General features: G+C 41.1%; 1 protein-coding gene across 2 annotated transcripts in view; it reads left to right on the top strand.

Annotated features, from left to right (window-relative positions):
• Window positions 1–20,399, top strand: part of NAALAD2 (N-acetylated alpha-linked acidic dipeptidase 2) — a 31,047-nt gene extending 10,648 nt beyond the window's left edge. The window contains exons 9-19 of one of the 2 annotated variants that reach the window (XM_072338088.1): window positions 1,712–1,797; window positions 2,815–2,934; window positions 3,380–3,462; window positions 5,845–5,908; window positions 8,095–8,162; window positions 11,221–11,312; window positions 12,696–12,786; window positions 13,439–13,703; window positions 16,728–16,809; window positions 17,956–18,048; window positions 19,397–20,399. In XM_072338088.1, the coding sequence (XP_072194189.1) occupies window positions 1,712–1,797; window positions 2,815–2,934; window positions 3,380–3,462; window positions 5,845–5,908; window positions 8,095–8,162; window positions 11,221–11,312; window positions 12,696–12,786; window positions 13,439–13,703; window positions 16,728–16,809; window positions 17,956–18,048; window positions 19,397–19,586 (1,234 nt within the window). In that variant the 3' untranslated portion in view covers window positions 19,587–20,399. The remainder of the gene's footprint in view (window positions 1–1,711; window positions 1,798–2,814; window positions 2,935–3,379; window positions 3,463–5,844; window positions 5,909–8,094; window positions 8,163–11,220; window positions 11,313–12,695; window positions 12,787–13,438; window positions 13,704–16,727; window positions 16,810–17,955; window positions 18,049–19,396) is intronic. The other variant, XM_072338096.1, reaches the window with a different exon arrangement.
• Window positions 20,400–22,017: the final 1,618 nt, after the last annotated feature.

Below are 22,017 nucleotides of genomic sequence, written 5' to 3'. Positions count from 1 at the left end.
AATATTAAAATTTGAAAGTAAATGATCAAAACTACGGTGTTGCTCAGTGTTCCCCAATGTAAATGGATAGATGGATGCCAAGAATATACATATCCAGTCCATTAGTTTTTCTTTCATGTTTCTAATGACCAAGGGAAAATTAGTTAAGCCACTTTGTAGATGTCCAAAAGGAAAGCACTACCAATTCAGTAGTAGTCTTCTACATAGTTTTCCATCGTCCAGTGGAAGCCTCCCAGTGTTTCTTTGAACGTAAGAATGTGGAAATGGTTCATGAGTCCACCATCTGTTTCCCAAAGCTGGTTCCCATGGTTGAAAGTCTGTAAAAATAACAGGATATAAAAAAATGAAGCACAATGTCTTACTAAGTGGATTAGGGGGCAATTGGACTTGGAACTGTTGGATTAGCAATAGTATTTTGCTCTTTACCTTTATTCATCTGTAACAGAGAAATAAAACTGGCCATGTCTCCAGCACTAAGCATCACTTTCAAGCACACCAAGCCCTATAACAGTTCTGGTTGGATGTCAATGATTTGACTGGCTGTCAGGGACTGTCATTGAATTCCTGATACCTGATAAATGATAAACTATGTTAAAAAAGCTAAGGATTGATTTCCTAAGGGAATACATCACGTAAATATAATTCCAGTTTACATGAAATTTTACACTATGAGGACTGGCCAGTAGTAATGAACAGTATGTGAAAATGGTGTGTCATTATCACTGTCCGAACTCCTGCAGAGCAAGATATTATTTTGACACTATATAATTTTGGAAGGACTTCATTTATCTTTTTTCTTCTCTGTACTAATATCATCTGAAAATGAACAAAGTAGGGAAAAAATAGGAAAGCACAATCAATGTGCCATTTTGAATGTCTTCAAGAGTAACAAAACCAACAGTTAGGAAAGAACTACCATGATTCATTGTGAACACGTATGCAAAGAAAATATTTTTGAACGCACTTTTTAACATCTTCCCACTTGATAGGGGAATTAATATTTGTAAATAGAGGCTAATCCTGCCTATACTTTTCTATCAGAGTAATTCTATATCAAAATGAGACTTTTTAGTCTAGGTAGACAGACACTTGTGCGTGGAAATGTGCAAGTATAAGCATGTTCAAGCCACAGGTGCCACTTATTTTCTGGGCAGTGATCCAGTAGCTGTCTTGGGAAATGGGTCTGCATTCTGACAGCCATGCAGATTTGCTGCCGAAAAGATGTGAAGCTCTTGGGGTTTTGCCAGACCCCAAATTAGTGTTGTTTCATTCTTTATGTCTTCTATAGGTTAAAAGGGGCTGAATACTACATTATTTTTAGTTCTTCTAATATCTGAATTTCCTTTCTTTTTATAAAATTTCATGAGAATTATTATTATTTTTTTTAATATATTATTTTGCTTTGACAAATCTTGATCACTTTGATCTGCTCTCCTAAACAGAGATTTCAATGTATACAAATACATGCACAAGCATAACTGTTTATAATGACCATCTCTCCAACTTACATCTCTCTGTAAAGGTTTGAAGCTTTAGAGGATGGCCTGTGTAGTCCCCTTTCTGCCAACAGTTTAACTTGAAATAAGAAATGGGACACTGATGCAGCGTGATGGATTAGATAAGTGATGAACGCACAAAGCAAAACAGAAACAGAAACTTTCTTACTTACAGGCTTCTCAGGGATGGTTACACCAACTGCTTTTCATTTCAGAAAAGTCAGAATGCACGTTCACACAAACAATAGAGTTGCTCGAATTTACAACGTTGTTGGTATCATCAGAGGAGCTGTGGAACCAGGTGAGCACAAGGTGCCTGAGGATTTAAATTCCTTATTTATTTTGTGTTTGCTGAAATTGTCATTGTGTTGCAAGAAAAAGTTACTTTCTAAGTTAGCCAGATAGTACTGGAATCTGAGAAATCTTTAATAGCTTGTCCCATCCCTCCACTACACCCTACACTACACAGGCATTCTCAAGAATGTAACTGAATTATAATGCTAGAATGATAAATATAATTCTTTACATGCCTGTCCTTTTACCATGGGATTCTGCTTATATAATTAATATGCTTTGTCTTGCAAATTTTGACAGAATGCAAAGTGCAGAAAACTGGTTATGATTTAGGACCTTAACATCCTATTGTTGGGACTGAATAACAGGACATGCATAAAAGAATGTTAATTCAAAAAGTGTGTGGAATAGAATTGCTTGCATTGGAAGGAATGGTAAAACCCACCCTGTTCCAACCCCCAATCATGGGTTGGTTGCTCCCCACCAGCTCATGCTGCCCAGGGCCTGTCCAACCTGGCCTTGAGTACCTCCAGGGATGTGGCACCACAGCTCTTTGGGCAGCAGTGCCAGAGCCTCACTGCCCTAAATAAAACTTTTCTTCCCTACATCTAATCTAAATCTCCCCTTTTTTAGTTTAAAACTTGAACCTGTTATCCTATCACTGCATGCTCTTGGGAAAAGTCTTTCATCTTTCATATAAGCCCTCTTTTAGTACTGAAGGGCTGCAGTAAGTTCTCCCCAGAGCCTTCAGTTCTCCAGGCTGAACATCCCCAGATGCCTTAGCCTTTCTTCATAGGAGGCATGTTGCAGTCCTGATCACTTTTATGGTCCTTTAGACCTACTCTAAGAGATCCTTGTGTTTCTTTTATTGGAGACCTCAGACCCGTCAAAGCAGTTGAGGATGCACTAAATCCCGCTGTCCACATTACTGACAAATATGTTGAATAATAATGATGGAATCAATGGAAACGCAAATGACAAATGCATTTTTAAGTCAGGATTGATATTGTGTGCTTGTTTGCAGATAGATACGTTATTTTTGGAGGTCATAGAGACTCCTGGGTGTTTGGCGGTATTGATCCAAGTACGGGTGCAGCTGTTCTTCAAGAGGTTGTTCGAAGTTTTGGTAAAATGAAGATGGAAGGTAACTTACTTTTTATGGGCTTGAAGTGGTGCATAACGAGAAGAACAGCTTTGAGAGACTGTGATGAATACTCCTCAGTAGCAGCTGTTTTGATTTAAGCTTTACCTTTACAGAACGTTGGGTGTACATTCCATTATGAAACATACAGATTCGTTGAAGAGATGCATATGCAGCACTGCATCTTAGTTGGCTGAATTTATTCCCTCATCTTTCTCGTCAGTGTAATATTACCATTTTAGTTGTATGGAATGGAAATTTTGCATTAAGAAGAAATGTCTTTGCAGTAATCTGTTTCTCTAAATAACTTAGTATTAATATATATATATATATTTTACTGCTGTATCAATCAAGTCTATTTTCTTAGAGCGATTCAGTTAACTGTGGCAATCTGTCACTCGACTTCCTAAGATGAGCTGGATTTTCAAGCTTAACTATGTGACTGCAGGTTGGAGACCTAAGCGAACTATCATTTTTGCCAGCTGGGATGCAGAGGAGTTTGGGTTGCTGGGTTCCACAGAATGGGCTGAGGTAAATCACACAGTTCATTAGCACTGAAATTTTTAACAGATTATTTTGCTGTTAAAATTTTATTTATGAGGCTGTATTTATAGAACTTGGATTTTGCTTTCGAAACAGGCACTCCGCCCCTTTTTGTTGTTTTATGGGACGTTAGACAAAGAAAACATAATATAAATTACCTTTAAAGTTACTTATTGAGTGGAGGGAGTTGGTACTAAAGCTTCACCTCTCCTGTATTCCAGTGGTAACAAAAGCATAGTGTATGTTAACCTTTTATTTATGATTAATATCTGGGCACGTTTAGATGCTATGAAGAGAAAAAAGAACAATTGTTTTAAGTATGAGGTGCATGAAAGCATGATTCTTAAAAGATCTATTTCTCTTGAGCAAGTAATGAATAGATTAGTGCTTTGTACTCTTGTTCTCATATTACTTCTGCTGCTCTGTAATGTTGTTTGCTTAATAATTTAATAGCCAGTAATCTATCACCCACTATTTCATGCCGTGGCAGCTGTAGTAGATTAGAAGCTTCTAAGCACCTCTCATATCTGAACCTTGATGTTTTTCTGTTATTGTTTTCCTGCTTTGTCTCAGTGGTGTGCATTCCTCCTCTTTGACACCAAAATTAGATTTCAGTTTCTCTGGAGACGTTCCTCGCAGCTTACATTCATTTTCCTGCAGCTGCCAGATCTGCCATCTACTAAATCTTGGGGAAAATTAACCCATTGTATGTACTGTCTTCTCTGTAACAAAGACTCTGCAAGTGTGGCAACATCTCTTTGTTACATAAAGACATCTTGAAGGAATTTATGCTGCAGATATGCTTTTCAACATACGCATGGCCATGTGTCTGCACATACAAGATTGCTTTCTTCCTTCGTATTCTCCTGCAGAATCTTCTCTAGTGTTTGTTGTGAAGATAGTGGGTGCATTCTGGAGTTATCAATCATCCAGCTAATTTGTAGTTCACATGATTTAAAAATAATTAGTTGTTTATGAATTGAATGAATCAAGTATCAATTACTGACCTAATTAGAATATCCATTACAAAGACAGGATTGAGTAACATACCACTTCCTGATTAGAATATCAATTCCAAAAATAATTACTGGTTTGCAAAAAAATTAAGCATGCGTGTATAAATATTTATCATGAAAGCAATGCTTAGTTGACTCAAAACAGCTTTGATTCATCTTTTTTAGTAATAAGCAAGTGTGGAAATTACAGCAATACCCACTTTATCATTGTTAAAATTCAGTTAAATACTGGAACGTGATATCAGTAGCTGAACTGGTGAGGCCACATTTAGGATACCATGTCCAGTTCTGTGCTCTCTGGTTTAAAAAGGACAGGGGTCTCCTACAGTGGAGGGCCACAAAGATTATAGGGAGCATCTCCTGTATGAGGAAAGGCTGAGTAACCTGGGTCTGTTCAGCCTGAGGAGAAGAAAATTGAGGAGGCATCAGATTAATGTTTGTAAATATATAAAGGGAGGTGGAAGGCAAATGAATGATGCCAGGCTCTACTCGGTGATGTGTAGTGACAGGACAAGGAGCGGTGGCCTGAAACTTCAACACAGAAAGTTCCATAGAAACATGTGGAAGTGCTTCTTTATGGTAAGGGCGATGGAGCTCAGGAAAGAGGTTGCCCAGAGAAGATTTTTAGTCTCCTTCTGTAGAGATATTAAAAAACCCATCTGGACTCTCTCCAGTATGTCCATAGCCCTCTCATACTGGGGGACCAAGAACTGGACAGTGAACTCCAGTTGTAGGCTCACAAGCATTGAATAGATGAAATATCACCTCTTTTGGCCTGCTGGTGGCCTCATGCAGACAGGAGCACTGTCAGCCTTGTTAGCAGCAAGTGCACGCTGCTGTCTCATGCTCAGTGGGCTCTCAGGACCATTTCTTCAGAACTGCTTTCCATCTGGGTGCTCCCAGCCTGTGCTGGTGCCTGGGGCTGTCCTTCCCCAGGTTCAGGACACTACACTTCTCACTGAACTCCATGAGGTTCCTGTCAGTCCCTCTCCGGCCTGTCCAGGTCCCTCTGGTTGGCTGCACAGTTATCTGGTGAGCCATCCACTCCCTGCAGCTTCATACCATCTGCATCAACTTTCCTGTCCCTTCTTGCAGCAGGCAGCACCCACATTTTGTGGGTGGTTTCCAGGAAAAAAAATGAGTCCCAGAAGAGTGAATGTTGTATGCTCAGATCATTGACCCATCCTCAAACATCACTATGATCTGTAAAGTGCATTGTGCTACTTATTCTGACTTGTTTTTTAAAGGCAGTGTGGTTAAAAAACAAAAGCAAAACAAAAAGGCTGGTACATTTATTATGCTCTCGAGTAAATGTCACTAAAGGAAAATAATAACTACACTTTTACAACCCCAGGAAAATTCCAGAGTCCTCCAGGAACGGGCAGTGGCGTACATCAACACAGATTCTTCTATAGAAGGTGTGTCTTCCTTTTATACTCACTTTACTTTATGGATGTCAGTTTCAGTAGTTCACTGTGTGTTGTTATTGCATCCAGAGCTAGCAAACTCTGATTATTGATTATGTAATATTCAGTGCAATTGTAGCCAGTACAGAATGAGGTGGAGGGAGAGGGCAATTCAAACCCTCGTGTTGCTTTCTTGTTGCACATAGTGCCATCCATGAGCTGCAGTCCACATATCTGGAAGCCAGGAGGGCTTTTAAATTTCTCTTAACTGCTTAGGAGTTATTATACAATTACAGTTAGGATGTACAGACCGTACGTACAGCTCCAGCTCCTTTTCCTGTGGATGTGTAGCATCTTGGGACACTTATTTAGAGTCACAAGACAATTAGTATCAAAACCTCGGGCTTACGTATTGTAGGTGTGGGGAATCGTTTTGTTGCTTTGGGATGGGGCTCACACCTTTGTGCAGTGCTGTGAAGACGGAGGCTGTGCAGAGTTCCTTGCAGATTATGCCAGGGCTGTCATAGAAACCTCATTGTAAAAACCTTCTTCCTAATACCCAGTTTAAATCACCCCTCTTTTTGTTTGAAACCATTTCCCCATGTGCTATCACAATAGACCCTGATAAAGAGCGTCTTCATTCTTACAGCCCCCCTTTAGTTACTGAAAGGCCTCTCTCAGGTCTCCCCAGAGCCTTCTCTCCAGGCTGAACAGCCCCAGCCAGAGCCCCCTGAATCTGTTCAGCACCGTATTCTCAGTTCTTTTGGGTATTGCTTTTCCCATGTTAAACCCAACCATTTTGCGCTTACTCTGTGTGACTAAAATGGATATCAATAGACACATTTAACAACTCTTTTTACTCCTCTCAGATGAAAATTCTGTCTCTCACAAAAGAACTGGAAGAAAAGAAAAGCCAAACCCAGTTTCTAAATCCTGTGTTGGAGGTTGGGTGTAAGGACAGTAGAGCTGTTCCTTCAATTATACAACGTGCATGCTGTGGAAAAAGTGGAGCAGAAGTTCACACTTAGATCTCATGGATGAAATAATAGCTTTACAACTGCTTCATATTCTCAGCATGGATTGTAACACGTTTATTTTTTTCAGCTGATCTGCAGCCAACACGCTGCTGCATTAACTATTTGCTTCCAAATCCTCCTTACTCAAACATGTCTCTTGCAATGTGAATAAAGAAAGTGTGGAAGTAAAACCAGTGGGAAAGACACATAATAAGGCAAAAAAAGCATCATCATCAGTGGGTTGTTTTAAGTACATGGGCATCTTCCACTTTCCTCTGAGCATCCCCTGTAGAGCCAAAGCATCTGTATACTCTAGGAATTAATTTTTTTATCATGCATTTTCTACAGTGCTTCTTGTGCCATGTTTTGAACAGCAAACACTTTCTATTCATTGGCCTGGAGACTTGAGAATCCATAAAAAGGAATAGCAAGTCATCCTTTTGAGTATCTTCGTGTCTTTCATTTCCAATTCTCAAATAGAGACTCTTGTTGGAAACATTATTAATGTTATCAAGTAATTTTAACATTATCTAGAAATTTTTACGTCCTTGTGTTTTCTTTAATTGTTAGTCCAGCACTTACTCTTATGAGCGTGCAGTGGATGACCCCAGCTCTAAAGCAATGACACCACCTAATAACAGTGTTTTCTGAGGATTCATTATGTCAAAACCTTCTCACCCTTCTAGTTGTCCACATCTGATGGGGAAAAGATGTCTGCCCACCTGCTGTTGGGTGTCTACAGAAAGGATTGCTTTGCAGTCGTGCCTCCCTCAGCAGTGATGCTCCTGCTGCTATGACTGACAGCTTCCCTATGAGATACTCACCAACTTAGCACTGCCTGCTGTTTAATGCAAGCTTTGGGGAGCACACAAGTGACAGGGGCCAATGAGTGACAAGTAGCTGATGAAGGATAGTTGCACGTATTCTAGAACTATGGGGAAGCTTTATTACATTACTTTGCATGTTCAATACACAGTGCATTCTTGTTAAGTAGAAACAGGAGCTTACAAAGTGTGACCAAATAAACAGTGTTTCTGTATCTGTTCTGAGGAAAGATCTAAATTCTTTGCCTTGGAGTCAATAAGGAGTTTGTCTAAGAAAGCACTGCAGGGCTTAATTCATTAGGAAGATTATGGCAATGGATGTGGAGGGAAGATTTCCATGTCTGTGCTTCATTTTCAGGCAACTACACATTGCGAGTTGACTGCACCCCTCTTCTCTACAGACTGATATACAACCTAACGAAAGAGGTATGAATCAGAGTGTTTGTTGTTCTTGATTTTCTAAGAATGTGCAAATTTACTGGAGAAGACGGGACTACTGAGTAATATTGCTTTTGTCTTATAGCAGTGTTGGATGAATCTTGATCCTACTAAAATCAGTGGCAAATCGTTCTCTCACTGGTACATGCATGGTCCTGGCTCACAGTTCTTTAGCACTCGTAGCAAGGCTGAAATGTATCCCTGATGTAACTGGAATATTATTTGCAATATATAGTGAAATAATTGTATGTAGAGATAACTGTATATATATATTTATGTATAAAACTTGGAATATAAATAATTATATAAATAAATAAGTTAAGAAAACACTTAAGCAAGATCAATTCTTGTAAGCATGCAAGGAAATAAACTGCATTTCACATTCAAATGCAATTATTAAAATCTAAAACCTATTTCTTTTCACGTTGGCTCGATACCAGTTTTTCTCAGATGCCCTTGAATCACCTCCAGATCTCACTGCACTTCCGAAACACTATAATAAATATCTGAGTACTGAATTGTCTTTGTAGTGAGCCAGATGTATGGATTTGCTTTACTACAAGTGGTCAGATCACGTCTCCTTTGCTTTTTTAACTCTCAGCACAAATTATCACAAGGCTGAAGGACTTACTTTCTCTCTCTGAAGAATCTCATCTACAATGCATTTTCTCTATACGCTCTTTTTTTCTTTTCAGTTTTATGCCACAGTTTTCTAGAGAGTAATTTTTGCATTTCTTACTGCTCAGCCTGTGACTGCTTCCCATCAGTCTGGAAGATAAAATGGTTCAGTTTTTACAGCGCTTCAATTTTGTAGTTTTCAGTTCCAAACCATCTCTAATTTATTTACCAGTGTCGATGTGTCCCAAGTGGCCTCCAGTGACCGTATATCTCTTGTGAAACCTTTCTTTCACACTCCTTTGACCTTCCCTGTAAGATCATTAATAGACGTTTTGGGGATTTCCCCAAGGAAAATGATGTTTTTATGGACTGTAGAAGAGAAATCAGAGATACCAAGGGCAGTGCGTTGAAAGTTCACTTCTACCAAGGCCACCATTTCTGGTAGTATAGAAATGTACGTTCACGTGATTGATATCACTGTAGAGCTCTGATATGTCTTTCCTCATTTCACCTATTCTAGTATCACAGAATCTAGAGGGAATCACTAGAGGGAATGGCTTTAAGCTGTGCCAGGGAGATTTAGGCTGGATGTTAGGAAATACTTCTTCTCTGAGAGTGGTCAGGCACTGGAATGGGCTGCCCAGGGAGGTGGTGGAATCACTGACCCTGGAGGTGTTCAAGGAATGTTTGGATGTTGTGTTGAAGGACATGGTTTAGTGGGAGCTATTGGTGATGGGTGGATGGTTGGACTGGGTGATCTTGTAGGTCTTTTCCAACCTTGGTGATTCTGTGATTCTGTGAATAAAATTTATATAAGGATTCAAACATCTTTGTTCTCCTGGGATCTGATTCCAGATGTAAATCTAAGTTAGAGTGAATAGTACATCTTACAGTGTTCTTAGCACTGTATGAAAAGGCTGGCCAATGGTTTTGATATGACCAGAACTGTTAGAATAGCATCTCCGCCAGAGCATGAAGCACTTTCACTTGCCTATGTCAAGAGTTCAGCTTGCTCCTGTTATGCCATTTCCAATTTAGCCTTAGAATTTTGCTGAAATGCCCTGAAAATGACAGCAGTCAAATGACTGCTTCACAAAGTTGCTATTTTTTCTGCTAACTGTTGCCATAATTTTAGAGGTCAGAGCTCCTAGGATTTTCAACTTGGAGTTTGTGTATTTTTCAATTCTGTCTTAAGACTCAACAGTGTTATGCACCTAGCCATGCACATTTATGCTTTGCATTAAAAATAATAATAATAATAATAGTAAAAGCTAAATAAATAAACAAATAAATAAAGAGAAAAATCCCAATCTTGTGCACTTTGTAAACAATTTTACATTTGGACAATGGTAACTTCAGCCATAGCTGTCACAGACAGGTAAGCATTGCTGGAGACAAGGACCAGGGTTTTGATTTATGTGGAACTCTGCCATAGTTCTTCTAGCAGCTTTGGACAGTCAATTTCCTAGCTTCATAATTTTCCATCATGGATATGTAACTATCCTTTTTTAAGGTGTGTCTTGCACAATAGGGCTCCAATCTTGGCTGTGTTCCACTGACACTGCTTTAGACCACAATTCCTTTATAAGCTCCCTGTAAGAAAGCCAATTTCAGGCTCAACCTGTTGAGACAACGTCATTGTTTTGTGGTGCAAAGTTTTGATGGCTTAGGGTTGTCTTCTCCCCTTGCCAGATTAGAGGTGAAGAGCTGGAGCAGCTCCACGGTGCTGTCCTGTTCACTTGTACATATGCATACATGGTGCTACAGTAAGTTGGCAAAAAGTCCTTCAAGTGTTGAGGGAACTGGGCTTGCTTAGCTTGGAGAAGAGAAGGCTCTGAGGGGATGTGATTGCAGTACTTGAAGGGAGCATATAGACAGGGGCGGGAATGGCTGATTACAAGGCTGGATAGTAATCAGACAAGGGGAATGGTTTTAAACTGAGACAGGGGAGGTTTGGGTTAGAGATTAGGAGGAAGTTTTTCACACAAAGGGTGGTGACGCACTGGAACAGGTTGCCGAAGGAGGATGTGGATGCCCCATCCCTGGAGGTATTCAGGGCCAGGCTGGATGTGGTTCTGGGCAGCCTGGTCTGGTGTATGGTGACCCTAAACATAGCAGGGGGTTGAAACTGGATGATCGTTGTGGCCCTTTTCAACCCAGGCTATTCTATGATTCTGTGAAACCCCAAGTATGCTTCTACTTTCTTCCAAAACCAGATGTGTTCAATTTTCTGTCTTTCAGCTTTTATCTTGCTCTACCTTCTGCCTGTGGTTGGCTCCAGGTGCCTGTGAGATGCTATTTAGTTGTATATAGCAGTAAGTAGGGTATGTGTGCCTCCTTGCACACAGCAGTGCTATCGGTTAAGGTCTCTTGATACCAGCTTGACTGTGAGGTACTTCCAATGAGATTATAATCTATTTTTCTCCAGATTTCAAGCCCTGATGAAGGTTATGAAAATAAATCTCTTTATGACAGTTGGCTTGAGAAAGACCCTGCGCCTGAAAATAACAGTTACCCCAGGTAAGTAATTACTCTGTTTTCCCTTTCCCAATATTTTCATTGTAACATAGCATGGCTCCTCTCTGGAATTCTTCAGGATGCGTTGTTGACAGCGCTGCAAAAATCTTTTTGTACTTGAAGTCTCTTAACAATATCTAAAATAGAATAAAATATCTTGACTTTGTTTTTTGGATGATTGTGACTTCTACGTCCGCTGCAAGAGAAAACCTCACACTCTTCAAAAGTCTGTTTTGAACAGAAAAAATACTTTGGAAAGCCAACATGGAAGTGCAGGCTGGGGAAAAAAGTCAAAGTATAATTTAGTTACTCTTCTCTATGAGGTAATATCAAAACTATTATGCTAAACAAGTGCTTTGTGGAAAGAAACTGCCTCAGGCTGTAATTTAAAAGCTCTCATGATAATTATTCTTTGTTTATACAATGGATGTAGATGTTATACATTAAAAATCTATATTTGAAGATATTAAAACCTCAGTACGTCGTTTAAGCCCGTGACTGCTAAGGTTAAATCTTACATTCTCATGAGGCAAATAGAACTGCCCCCGTATCATTTGACCCAGCGTTCTGCGTGGATGACCCTATCAACTTTTGAGCCTTGGTAATGTTCTTTTAGACACATTAAGCTCACACAAGATTTCTTCCTTTTGAAAAGCCTACTAGATCTAATCTCTCTTAGCTGATACTGATCTGTTTTCTTTCAGAAATACATGCTAACAGAAGAAGCTGGGTTATTTTTCTTTATTTTTTTTTTACCAGGAAATGCCAGCTATCCACCTATTCTCCTGGCCAGACACTTAACCCTAAAACTTAATATCAAATCAAATCAATATTCAAAAATACTTAGAATACAGCATCTTTACTGCTATTATTTTGCTTTTCCTCTGTCTTGCCACACCTACCCAGCAGATGGCAATATTTACTTGTAAGTAACAAATGCTAATCTGTTGTGCTGTGGAAATTATTTGCCGTTTTTGTACTGTGGGATACACTAAGTATGTAAGCACATCTGTCTTTACGTATATTGCCTCGCAATTCCTTTTAATTTGGGAATAGGCATTTAATATTTTAAGACTGCAGATCTGATGCAAAGCTAAAGTTCTTGTGTGTGCCACGTTCATTTTTTTCCTAATGTGGTCACAATCAGGGATGCTACCTTTAAAAGGTCCTTGTAGTAATACTGGATACTGGATTAGTGTGCTGGAATAAAATCAGTTCGGGTAATTAAGCTTGCTGCTCATCTACTCTCTGAACTGCCTGGTGTCCCTGGTGTGCCCTTCAGAAGCCTTGACCTCCATTTCTCTGAAAATCTGCATTTTGCATACATTACCACCATTTTATAATATAAGCACTGCCTCTCTGGCGTCTTCTGTTTCCTACATGCAGAATAAACAAACTGGGATCAGGCAGTGATTTTGAAGCTTACTTCCAGCGATTGGGAATTGCATCTGGCAGGGTCCGCTACACCAAGAACAGGGTGAGCCAACAGATTGCTCTGAGGGGATCAGTGGTGATGAACTGTCATCTTTTAAAAGCGTTTATTCATAGTTAATAATAATAATAATAATTAAAAAAAAAGCTTCGATGAATTTTTGGCTCGTTTTTGACTCATCGGTACTATTTTAGAATTTAACAAGGAACCTAATGGCGTGGAGAATAAAACGTTACTGTAATGCGTACATTTTATGGGCTATCAGGTTCTCAGGAGTATATTTATAGTATCTGATTGGGAGGGTGGATTTCATTCCGCTGTACTATTAGTAGTGCCCTTAATATATACATCCCCATGGAGTATGTTCAGGAAATATTATTCAGAGGGGCCACGGCTGAGGATTCCTGTGCTCCCAGACTTCAGACTGATTTCCAAATCATTCAAGGCCACGTCTGTACAAGGGAACTGAAGTCAGGTCTGTGTAGGTGGACAGAAGGAAAACTGCCCCCTTTTTCCTGTGTGACAGTCATGGATTTGGGTTCCTTTATTTTCTGAAGATAAGCACACAAAAAGAAGGGGAGTAAATTGTGTTTTGTAAGAAGTAGCTTTTTTGATTTGGAAGCTGTGCAGAACATCATGGCAGCAGCACAGCCTTAATGCAGTCACTGACAAATTTACTTTCTCTTTTTTACTTCAGAAAACAGATAAATTCAGCAATTATCCTCTTTATCACACTGTGTATGAGACCTTCGAGTTAGTGGAGAAATTTTATGACCCCACCTTCAAGAAACAGCTAGCAATTGCCAAGCTGCGAGGCAAACTGGTTTATGAACTTGCAGATTCCCAGGTCATTCCATTCGACTGTAGAGACTATGGAGAGGCCTTAAAAGGATACAGTGACAGAATCTATAAATTGGCCAAGAAACATGAAGAACAGCTGAAAACATACAGAGTGTCATTTGGTGAGTAACAGCCAAGGCAGAATTAGTTGAGTGGGCCAACTGGAGTTATGCAGACATGATGTGTCTGTTCTCCCTCTGAAACTGAGTTCCTTTTCTGTTTCCAACCTACTATCATGTTAAGATCCTCTAAAAAAAGATCTTTCTGAACCTAACTGGGATTAACACATTATTGTTTAGTGATGAGTGAGTTATAATAATGTTCACTCATATTATTAGGTGTGTTATCACAGTACTGATGAGCAGCCATGAACCAGAATCAAAGGCAGAACAAATTGATGGTACCGCCCTGGTTTTCACCCACACCCAGATTATTTTCCTTAAAAAAAGAAGACGGATTAAATATTGGTGGCAGCTGCCTATAATTTGAGACACAGGTCAAAGGCTTAGTGTGACCTTGGGAAACCTGCTTCCCATGTATATCAATGCCTGGGTGCCACTTTTAGGCAACAGAATCCTTTAATTGCTGCATAAGTGCATTTACTGAGCGTGTGAGCTCATTGTAATGAGGCACGTAACAACGAGAGACGCAGAGTGCTGTGATCACAAGCTTGGATAGAATCATAGAATGGCTTGGGTTGAAAAGGACCACAATGATCATCCAGTTTCAACCCCCCTGCTATGTGCAGGGTCACCAACCACCAGACCAAATTGCCCAGAGCCACATCCAGCCTGGCTCTGAACGCCTCCAGGGATGGGGCATCTACAATCTCTCTGGGCAGACCTCTCTATTGTTTTCACAGTCATTCACCTTTCTCTCCCTTTCTCTTCTTTCTTTCTTCTTGCCTTTTTCACCCCTTGTGTTCCTGTACCAAGGAGGATTTTTGTCTGTCCCTTTACCCATTTGGTATTTGATGAACTCATAGGTTAGAAGACATGAATTAGCTTTAACACAATACTATTTTGGGTTGTCTGGAAGGGCAGAGATTGTCTAGTGACCTAGGTGGAAAACTCTTGACCATTTTGGACTGATGCTGGTTTTTGCAATGGGTCCACAAAGGAAGCCTTTTGTGATGGGTTGCCCAGGCTGAGAGTTTACCTAACAGGAAGATTTAATTCATAGAATCATAGAATTACCCAGGTTGGAAAAGACCTTGAAGATCATCAAGTCCAACCGCAGCCTAACCATAGTACCCTAACACTAACAACCTTCTGCTAAATCATATCCTTGAGCACCACATCCAAATGGCTCTTAAACACATCCAGGGAGGGTGACTCAACCACCTCCCTGAGGACCCTATTCCAGTGCTTAACTACCCTTTCAATGAACTGCAGTGTATCTTATAAGGGAACATCAAGACTGGACTTTCTTTTTCCACTATTGGAACATCTCCCAAGATTTCTATTAAGTCTTTTATTTTTGTTGTTTGCGTTACTTTCTCATTTCACATTAGAACTTGCCCAAATTAACTTCCAAACAATGCATATTTGTTCCTATGTCAGCTAGGCTCTAGAAGTCTTTTTTGTCGCTATCATTGACCTGTCTCCTTAAGAACTTTGCAGATGGGGCACTCTGACAAGGCATGTTTTCCAGCCTTTTCATTATTTCTCATTACTTTTATTTCTCTCCTCTGATGCCTGATCAGTTTTAAAACATTTCTCAGATAAAACTATGATTCTCATCTTATGTCTATTCAGTGGCACCGGAGTGCATTACAATAAAGATGTAGTCTTTACAATATTATGAAAATCAAAATTCATTTCACCCAACATTTCTATAGAGCTGCTCACTGACATCCCCCAATGTCAGAAAGCTGTTAATTAAAGCTGAATAAATCGCGTAATTGTCCTTCAAAACAGTTGATGAAGTTTTTAATTTGCCTTCGTGCATCCATTTCAGCTGTTCCTCTGCAACAATGAACGCTGGAAGCCTTTTCTTCATGAAATATTTACTTGTAATAATGAGCTATTGGAAATAAGGCCTGCGGGGGTGGGGGGTGGGGTGGGGTGGGTGGACGAAAAGAAGAAAAGTGATAATATTTCTTAAAATAACCAAAAATTGGCAGCACAGAGTAGCTCATGAACATGAGCACAATTTCTCTTACATATATTTTCAGATGACCTTCCCTTTTTTTTTCTTAAATCCCTTCCTACTGCTTCTGAAATACAATCTGCTGCCTTGATACAGCCATGATGTCAGCGGGACAGAGCTCTGTCCTCTGGCAAGCTGATAACTATCGCCCCAGGGAAGTGCAGTCGTGGACAAGTGCAAATCCTCCCCAGCAAGGTGACTCTGTGCCACAGTCCATAAACAGGCTGCAGGAGCAAAATCTGTGCTTCTACTTATGTAAACTAAGGAGAAATATTAATGCAAGAATAAGTGTGGGCTGGTGATGAATAAATGAGTTTGCTGGAAATAGAAACTGCAGAACAGGTTTCAATAGCAGTCCTGGGAAAAGAAAGCCTATGCACTTTCTATAGTAGTGTGATGAATTTATGAGCATAGATGGGCTGGAGATGGCCACGAGGGGCTGGATTTAGGTGCTGACCTCATCCATGTTCCTGTACTCAACACTTGTGAGGCTGCACCTCAAGTACTGTGTTCAGTTTTGGGCCCCTCACTACAAGAAAGACATTGAGGCCCTGAAATGTGTCCGGAGAAGGGTAACGAAACTGGTGAGGGGTCTGGAGCACAAGTCTTATGAGGAGCGGCTCAGGGAGCTGGGATTGTTTAGCCTGGAGAAGAGGAGGCTCAGGGGAGACCTCATTGCATTCTACAGCTTCCTGAAGGGAGGTTGTGATGAGGAGGGGCTTGGCCTCTTCTGCCAGGCAACAAACAGGACCCGAGGAAATGGCCACAGGTTGTATCAGATGAGGTTTAGACTAGACATAGGGAAAAGCTTTTTCTCTGCTGGCAGTGCAGCTCTTCCAAGCCTGCACTGAGGAAGGTAATAAATTCTGGGAGAGACAGGAAAACTGATGCAAGCAGCACAACCAAACACATGTAGTTGCGCTCCCCTTGGGCAACTGAAAGGTGTACTGGGCTCTGCAGATTGTCTGAAGTTGTTTAAATCCTTCCCGTTCCAGATCCTCTTTTTTCCGCCGTGGGGAACTTCTCAGAGGCTGCTGCTGAATTTCACAGGAGGCTTGAGCAAGTGGACAGGAAGGAGTAAGTCATAAGGACATACGTATCTATCTCCATTTTGGTAAAAACTCATCTCTGGATTTTCCCTTATCTGTCCCAGGGTATTCCTGAAGCCCTCCATCAGATTTTGGTTGGAGAAAGTTACAGTGGTTTAAGCTGCTGCCTGCGGCACTGGAGGGCCCGGGTTCGAATCCCCCCTGTGGCGCAGGGGTAGAAGTGCCGCTTCGCTACACAGAGGGCTCGAAACCCGGGAGTTGGACTCGATGATCTCTAAGGTCCCTTCCAACTCGCACGATACTATGATACTATGATACTATGAAATGCAGACCAGCTGAACAGTTTTGGATTTGCTCCTAGTGCAGCCTGCATTTCTTTCTCTCCTTGGGGTGATATTTATCTTGCTCAGTTTTTAGCCACCTTAACGATATAATTACTTGTCTTGATTCCCTTTATATTTCATGGAGCAAAATTAGTATTTTGAAGGGCAGTTAATCACATCTGCTTAGGGCAGCGAGGGCACTGACTGCACAGGGAGTCTGTCTGATTAGTATGGACCAGAGCCCTTGAACTCTGAGACAGGCAATATCTGCCAGGATTAATTCTGCTTTCAGTGATGAATGGTATCAGCTGTAGAGCTTATAAATATCAGCTTGTCATTACAATTATTGTAATAAATGGAAAAGCAGATAGCGGTGGACTTAGCTCTGTATTTAGACAACTGTGCTTGAATGCTGTAGGTGACACAAATATTTATACTTTTAGCATACCTAAAGGAGATAGAGTGATGCTTGAGAGTATATAAGACATTCATGCGGTGCTTAAAAAACTAGGGGGCAGCCCTACGGCCTTAAGTTGCACCAGAGGTTCAGGTTGGATATTAGGAAACACTTCTGCTCAGAAAGAACGTTGAGGAATTGGCACAGGCTGCCGGGGAGGTGGTGGAGTCAAGAAATGTGGAGCTGTGGCACCGAGGGATGGTTAGTAGTCATGGTGGGGGTGGGCTGATGTTTGGGCAGGACCTTAGAATCGTAATGATTCTATGGGACTCACATGTCCTATCACTATTTGCAAAACCTGGCCTTCTATCCAAAGAAGATGAGTGGTAATTGAATGAAAAGGAGCAGTTGTTTCCTCGCCATGTGAAATGCATCTTCTTCCCATTCTCTGCAGCCCAATTGCAGTGCGAATCATGAACGATCAGCTGATGTTTATAGAAAGAGCTTTCATTGATCCTCTTGGTTTACCAGGAAGGAAGTTTTACAGGTGAGACAACAAGTTTCTTAACTTGGCCAAGTTCCTTAACTGCCTAAGTTAAGTCCTCTGACTCTTAAGTTTTTAGCTGTCCACTCTAATAAGCCAACCAGTTTATCTCCTGTGTAGGCTGTATGTAGGCATTATAGCTCAAAAGACACCATTTTAGGTATAATTCATGAAGTAGAGACTTTGTTGATAACCTGCAAGGAGAATTCCTTGTCTGCACCACCCTAATTGATCTTCCCAGTTCTGGCACACTCTATTAGCCAGGATACTCTGTGAAGTTTTTATACAGATAAAGGCCCATGAGCTATTCAGCCAGGTCCCGTCCATCCAACCTTGCTGTTTGCCATTGTCTTTAATCCTTAACTAGCTGCTAATGAAGTTTTCTCTGTAAAAGCCTGTGGGCCTGGAGGATGGCAGTGCTTGATTCACCACCATAACCTCTGTAGAAGTCCAATGTATTTCTTAGTTCCTGTTGCCAGAAGCTGACTCCCAGTGTCAGGTATGCAACTGCCTTGCTTTGCTCACAATATCCCCCTTTTCCCAAGGGCTGGATACATCTGATGGCTGGATGCACCTGACTCACTGGCTGATGGTTTTCACACTAAGCCAGAAGTCCCTCAGGCAGAGCAACTTCCATCCTCCAAGGATAAAGCGTTGTTCACACTTTAGTAACATTGAAATGGTTGTTTTCTGCAGTTCTTCTTGGGAACATTGCTTTAGTGTTCATTTCCAGTTGGGGGGCATCCTTCACATACTACACATACACTTTATTGCCTTTTATGAACAAAATGAATTTAAAGGTAGGACTGAAACTATTCATTGTAAAAAATAATGTAAGTTACAGTTTTATCCACTTCGGTTCCCTTATAGTTACTGCTTCTCTAAAGAGTCCATGCCTTTCTTACCAATTCTCCCATAGTTTTCCACATTCCTTTCCCAGATCTCACAATTACCTGTCATTTGCTGCATTATTTTTTGGGACTCTTGTACTTGATGTCCTCCGTTTTATTCCATGTTCTGCACTGTCACATTAGTTCAGTATACTCGTTGAGCTCTCACTTACAGAAGTTCCTAATGTGGTTTCATTCCTAATTAGACCAATGCACTGGGTTTTCCCAAGGAGAAGGCTCCCTGTGCTAAATCTGATCCCTTCCCTGTAGAGTTTGTCCTATGGGCTGGTCTGTTCTGCCATTCTAAACACAGTTCCAGCTAGACGGTCTGTATATTCAGTGAATTCTAGTCTTCTTGTCATTCTTAGTTGCTTTTTGTAGCACGCATTTTAATAGTTTCCCCCAATGAATGCACATGATTCTTTTTACTTAGTATACCTGCACTTTTTTTTCCCCCACAGACACATCATTTTCGCTCCAAGCAACCACAACAAGTATGCTGGAGAGTCCTTCCCAGGTATCTATGATGCCATGTTTGATATTGACAGCAAAACAGACCGTCACGGAGCCTGGGAAGAAGTCAAGAGGCAGATTTCCATTGCAGCCTTCACTGTGCAGGCAGCTGCAGAGACACTGAAAGAAGTAGCATAGGATGATGGCTTCAAAAAACGCACTGTACTCTGGCTACTGCAGTGACCCATCCTCAGCTCACTGCATGCTGTCTGAGCTCCCAACTTACAAAAGCATTTTCTTGGAGGTTTACAGAGACTGGTGAACAGTGAGGATCCATCGCTCTGGCAGTGACTGCGTACCTCCATCCTGTAGCTGCATTTTGGAAAACAGAGATTGTGCGATAACTGAGAACTGACCTCTCTGCTCCTGTTGATGCTCTCGCCAGTCCCAAACCAGTAACATCTTTTGCTCTTTTTCTTTCTTTTTTTCTTTTTTACCTGGAAGAGCTCTGTCACACAGTGATGTCTCCTTCTAGTTGAAGGTGGTGGATGACAGCATTGCCACTATTGGTGTAGGGCTGGAGTGTATGGAGTAATGCGGCCTTCTGATAAGATCTGAGAGTTTCCCATCAGGATCTGTATACAGAATCATAGAGTCCTTAGAATTAGAAGGGACCTTTAATGGTCGTCTAGTCCAACTCCCCTGCAATAAACGGGGTTATCTACAGCTAGATCAGGTGCTCAGGGCCTGTTACAGCCTCTCTTTGCAAGTCTCCAGGGATGGGGCATCAACCACATCTCTGGGCAACCTGTTCCAGTGCTTCACCACCCTCACTATAAAATACTTCTTATATCTAACCTAAATCTACCCTCTTTAAGCTAGAAGCCATTTCTCCTTGCTCTATCACTACGAACCTGGCTAAAGAGGCTGTCCCCTTCCTTCCCATAGATCCCCTTAAGATGTTCAAAGTCTGAACTGTTCAAAACTGTTTAATCTTCAAATAAATAAATAAATACATAAATACATAAATGAAGAAGTTTTATTTGCCCCTAAATGTACCTCTCATTAAATCTCATTCCTGTTTGTGAGGGAGCTGATAGTAAAAACTGATAACAACCTTCTTTTTTTTCCCCCTCTTGTATAAAGTAGGATACAGCTTTTCTAACAACCATAAATTGGTGCAGGGAATGAAATGCTTCCTGTTTTATGGGGAGTAGAACAGATGTGGTGCTAAAACAGAACTGCAAACAGGGCAGCAGACACAACCGTTACTAGGCTTCAGCAAGAGGTGTTCTCAACTGTTTTCAACCCAAATGCCTTGAATTCAGACACGGGAGCCAGAAAGTACAGTAGTTCAGTCCCTTGGGGGGATTGGTTTCAGGGGAATGTGCTACCAAGAACAGTGACTGGTCCATAACCTGGCTGGTCACTGTTCCTTTTTCTTGGGTAGCAATTCCTCCCCCATGGACGTATGTTACCCACAGAAGACAGTAACTGAGTGTTCCCCAGGGGGGGGTTCCAATGCTTGGATGGTGGAAGAAATGCCACCGGTGCCTCTTCCTTGTGAACAGCTGTTGGTGGTCGCTGCATAGAGCCTGTCAGAGGATGTGGCAAATAGAGTGTCCAGAGGAAAAAGAAATACGTGGAGTAGCATGATTTCTTCATAATTGGCAGAAATCTTCATAATAAAATAAGCCACCTCTCATTTAAGTGAACAAACGCTCCACCAGGACACATGCACTCCCAATGCATGTTTGTGAAGCTCTGTGTTATTACCTTGTCACTGCAAAATAAATTATCATCTCATGTGGTTTCCATGCACTATTTGAAGCAGTACAAAGACCGCCCAGCTGGAATCTATTGCTTCCTTCCCCTTCTCAACTTCACTGATAATTATGTATGAATGAATGAGTCATTATGACCTGCTATGTCCTGAAAACTCTGTGGAGCTTAGGACTCTTTCCCTTCCTCTGCTATGTTATAGAGGGATGGTGATACCCAAACACTGATTTATAGATGGCTTATGCTCACAGATTTCCAGGATAACCTCCAAAAACACCTTGCAGATCTTAAGCTTAATGAAGACAGAAGCTGATGTGGTACCTTTGGGGATGAAGCATTTGTTGTTAAGTGAGACCATTGCTTCTCTCAACACCTGTAATGCTTTGGTTTAGCAACCCTTCCCAGCACAGTCATGCTTCAAGAGACTATTTCTGTGGGGTAATGAGACTGAGGTTTCCCCATCCCACTTTTGTACCAACCCAATTTATATGATTCACTGCTTCTCCTATAGACAGCCTGTAACATCTCGGCATGTTTTTAAGTGCCAACTGTGTGGGCTGCCCATGATTTTGATGCAGCAGAGGATCAAACCCCTCTGGTAGATTAAACATACCTGCTTTGTGCCTTTGCTTTGCTTTAGGAATCTGATCATGAGGTTACTGGGAAAATAACCTCTATACTCTGAAAGAGAATACAAGGAAGCAGACTGGAATCTCCAGGCATTAAAAGCAACTGGAGAGCTGCCCTGAGTGGGGAGGAATGGGGCGTACTCACCACGACCTGTTAGATTCCTCTTACTCTAAATTCCTGTTTTCAGCCATGAGATTTTAATGCCGTACAGTTAAGT

This window comes from Excalfactoria chinensis, chromosome 1, assembly GCF_039878825.1.
Source record: "Excalfactoria chinensis isolate bCotChi1 chromosome 1, bCotChi1.hap2, whole genome shotgun sequence".
Classification (NCBI taxonomy): Eukaryota; Metazoa; Chordata; class Aves; order Galliformes; family Phasianidae; genus Excalfactoria; species Excalfactoria chinensis.
This window is presented reverse-complemented; position numbering and strand designations above follow the sequence as displayed.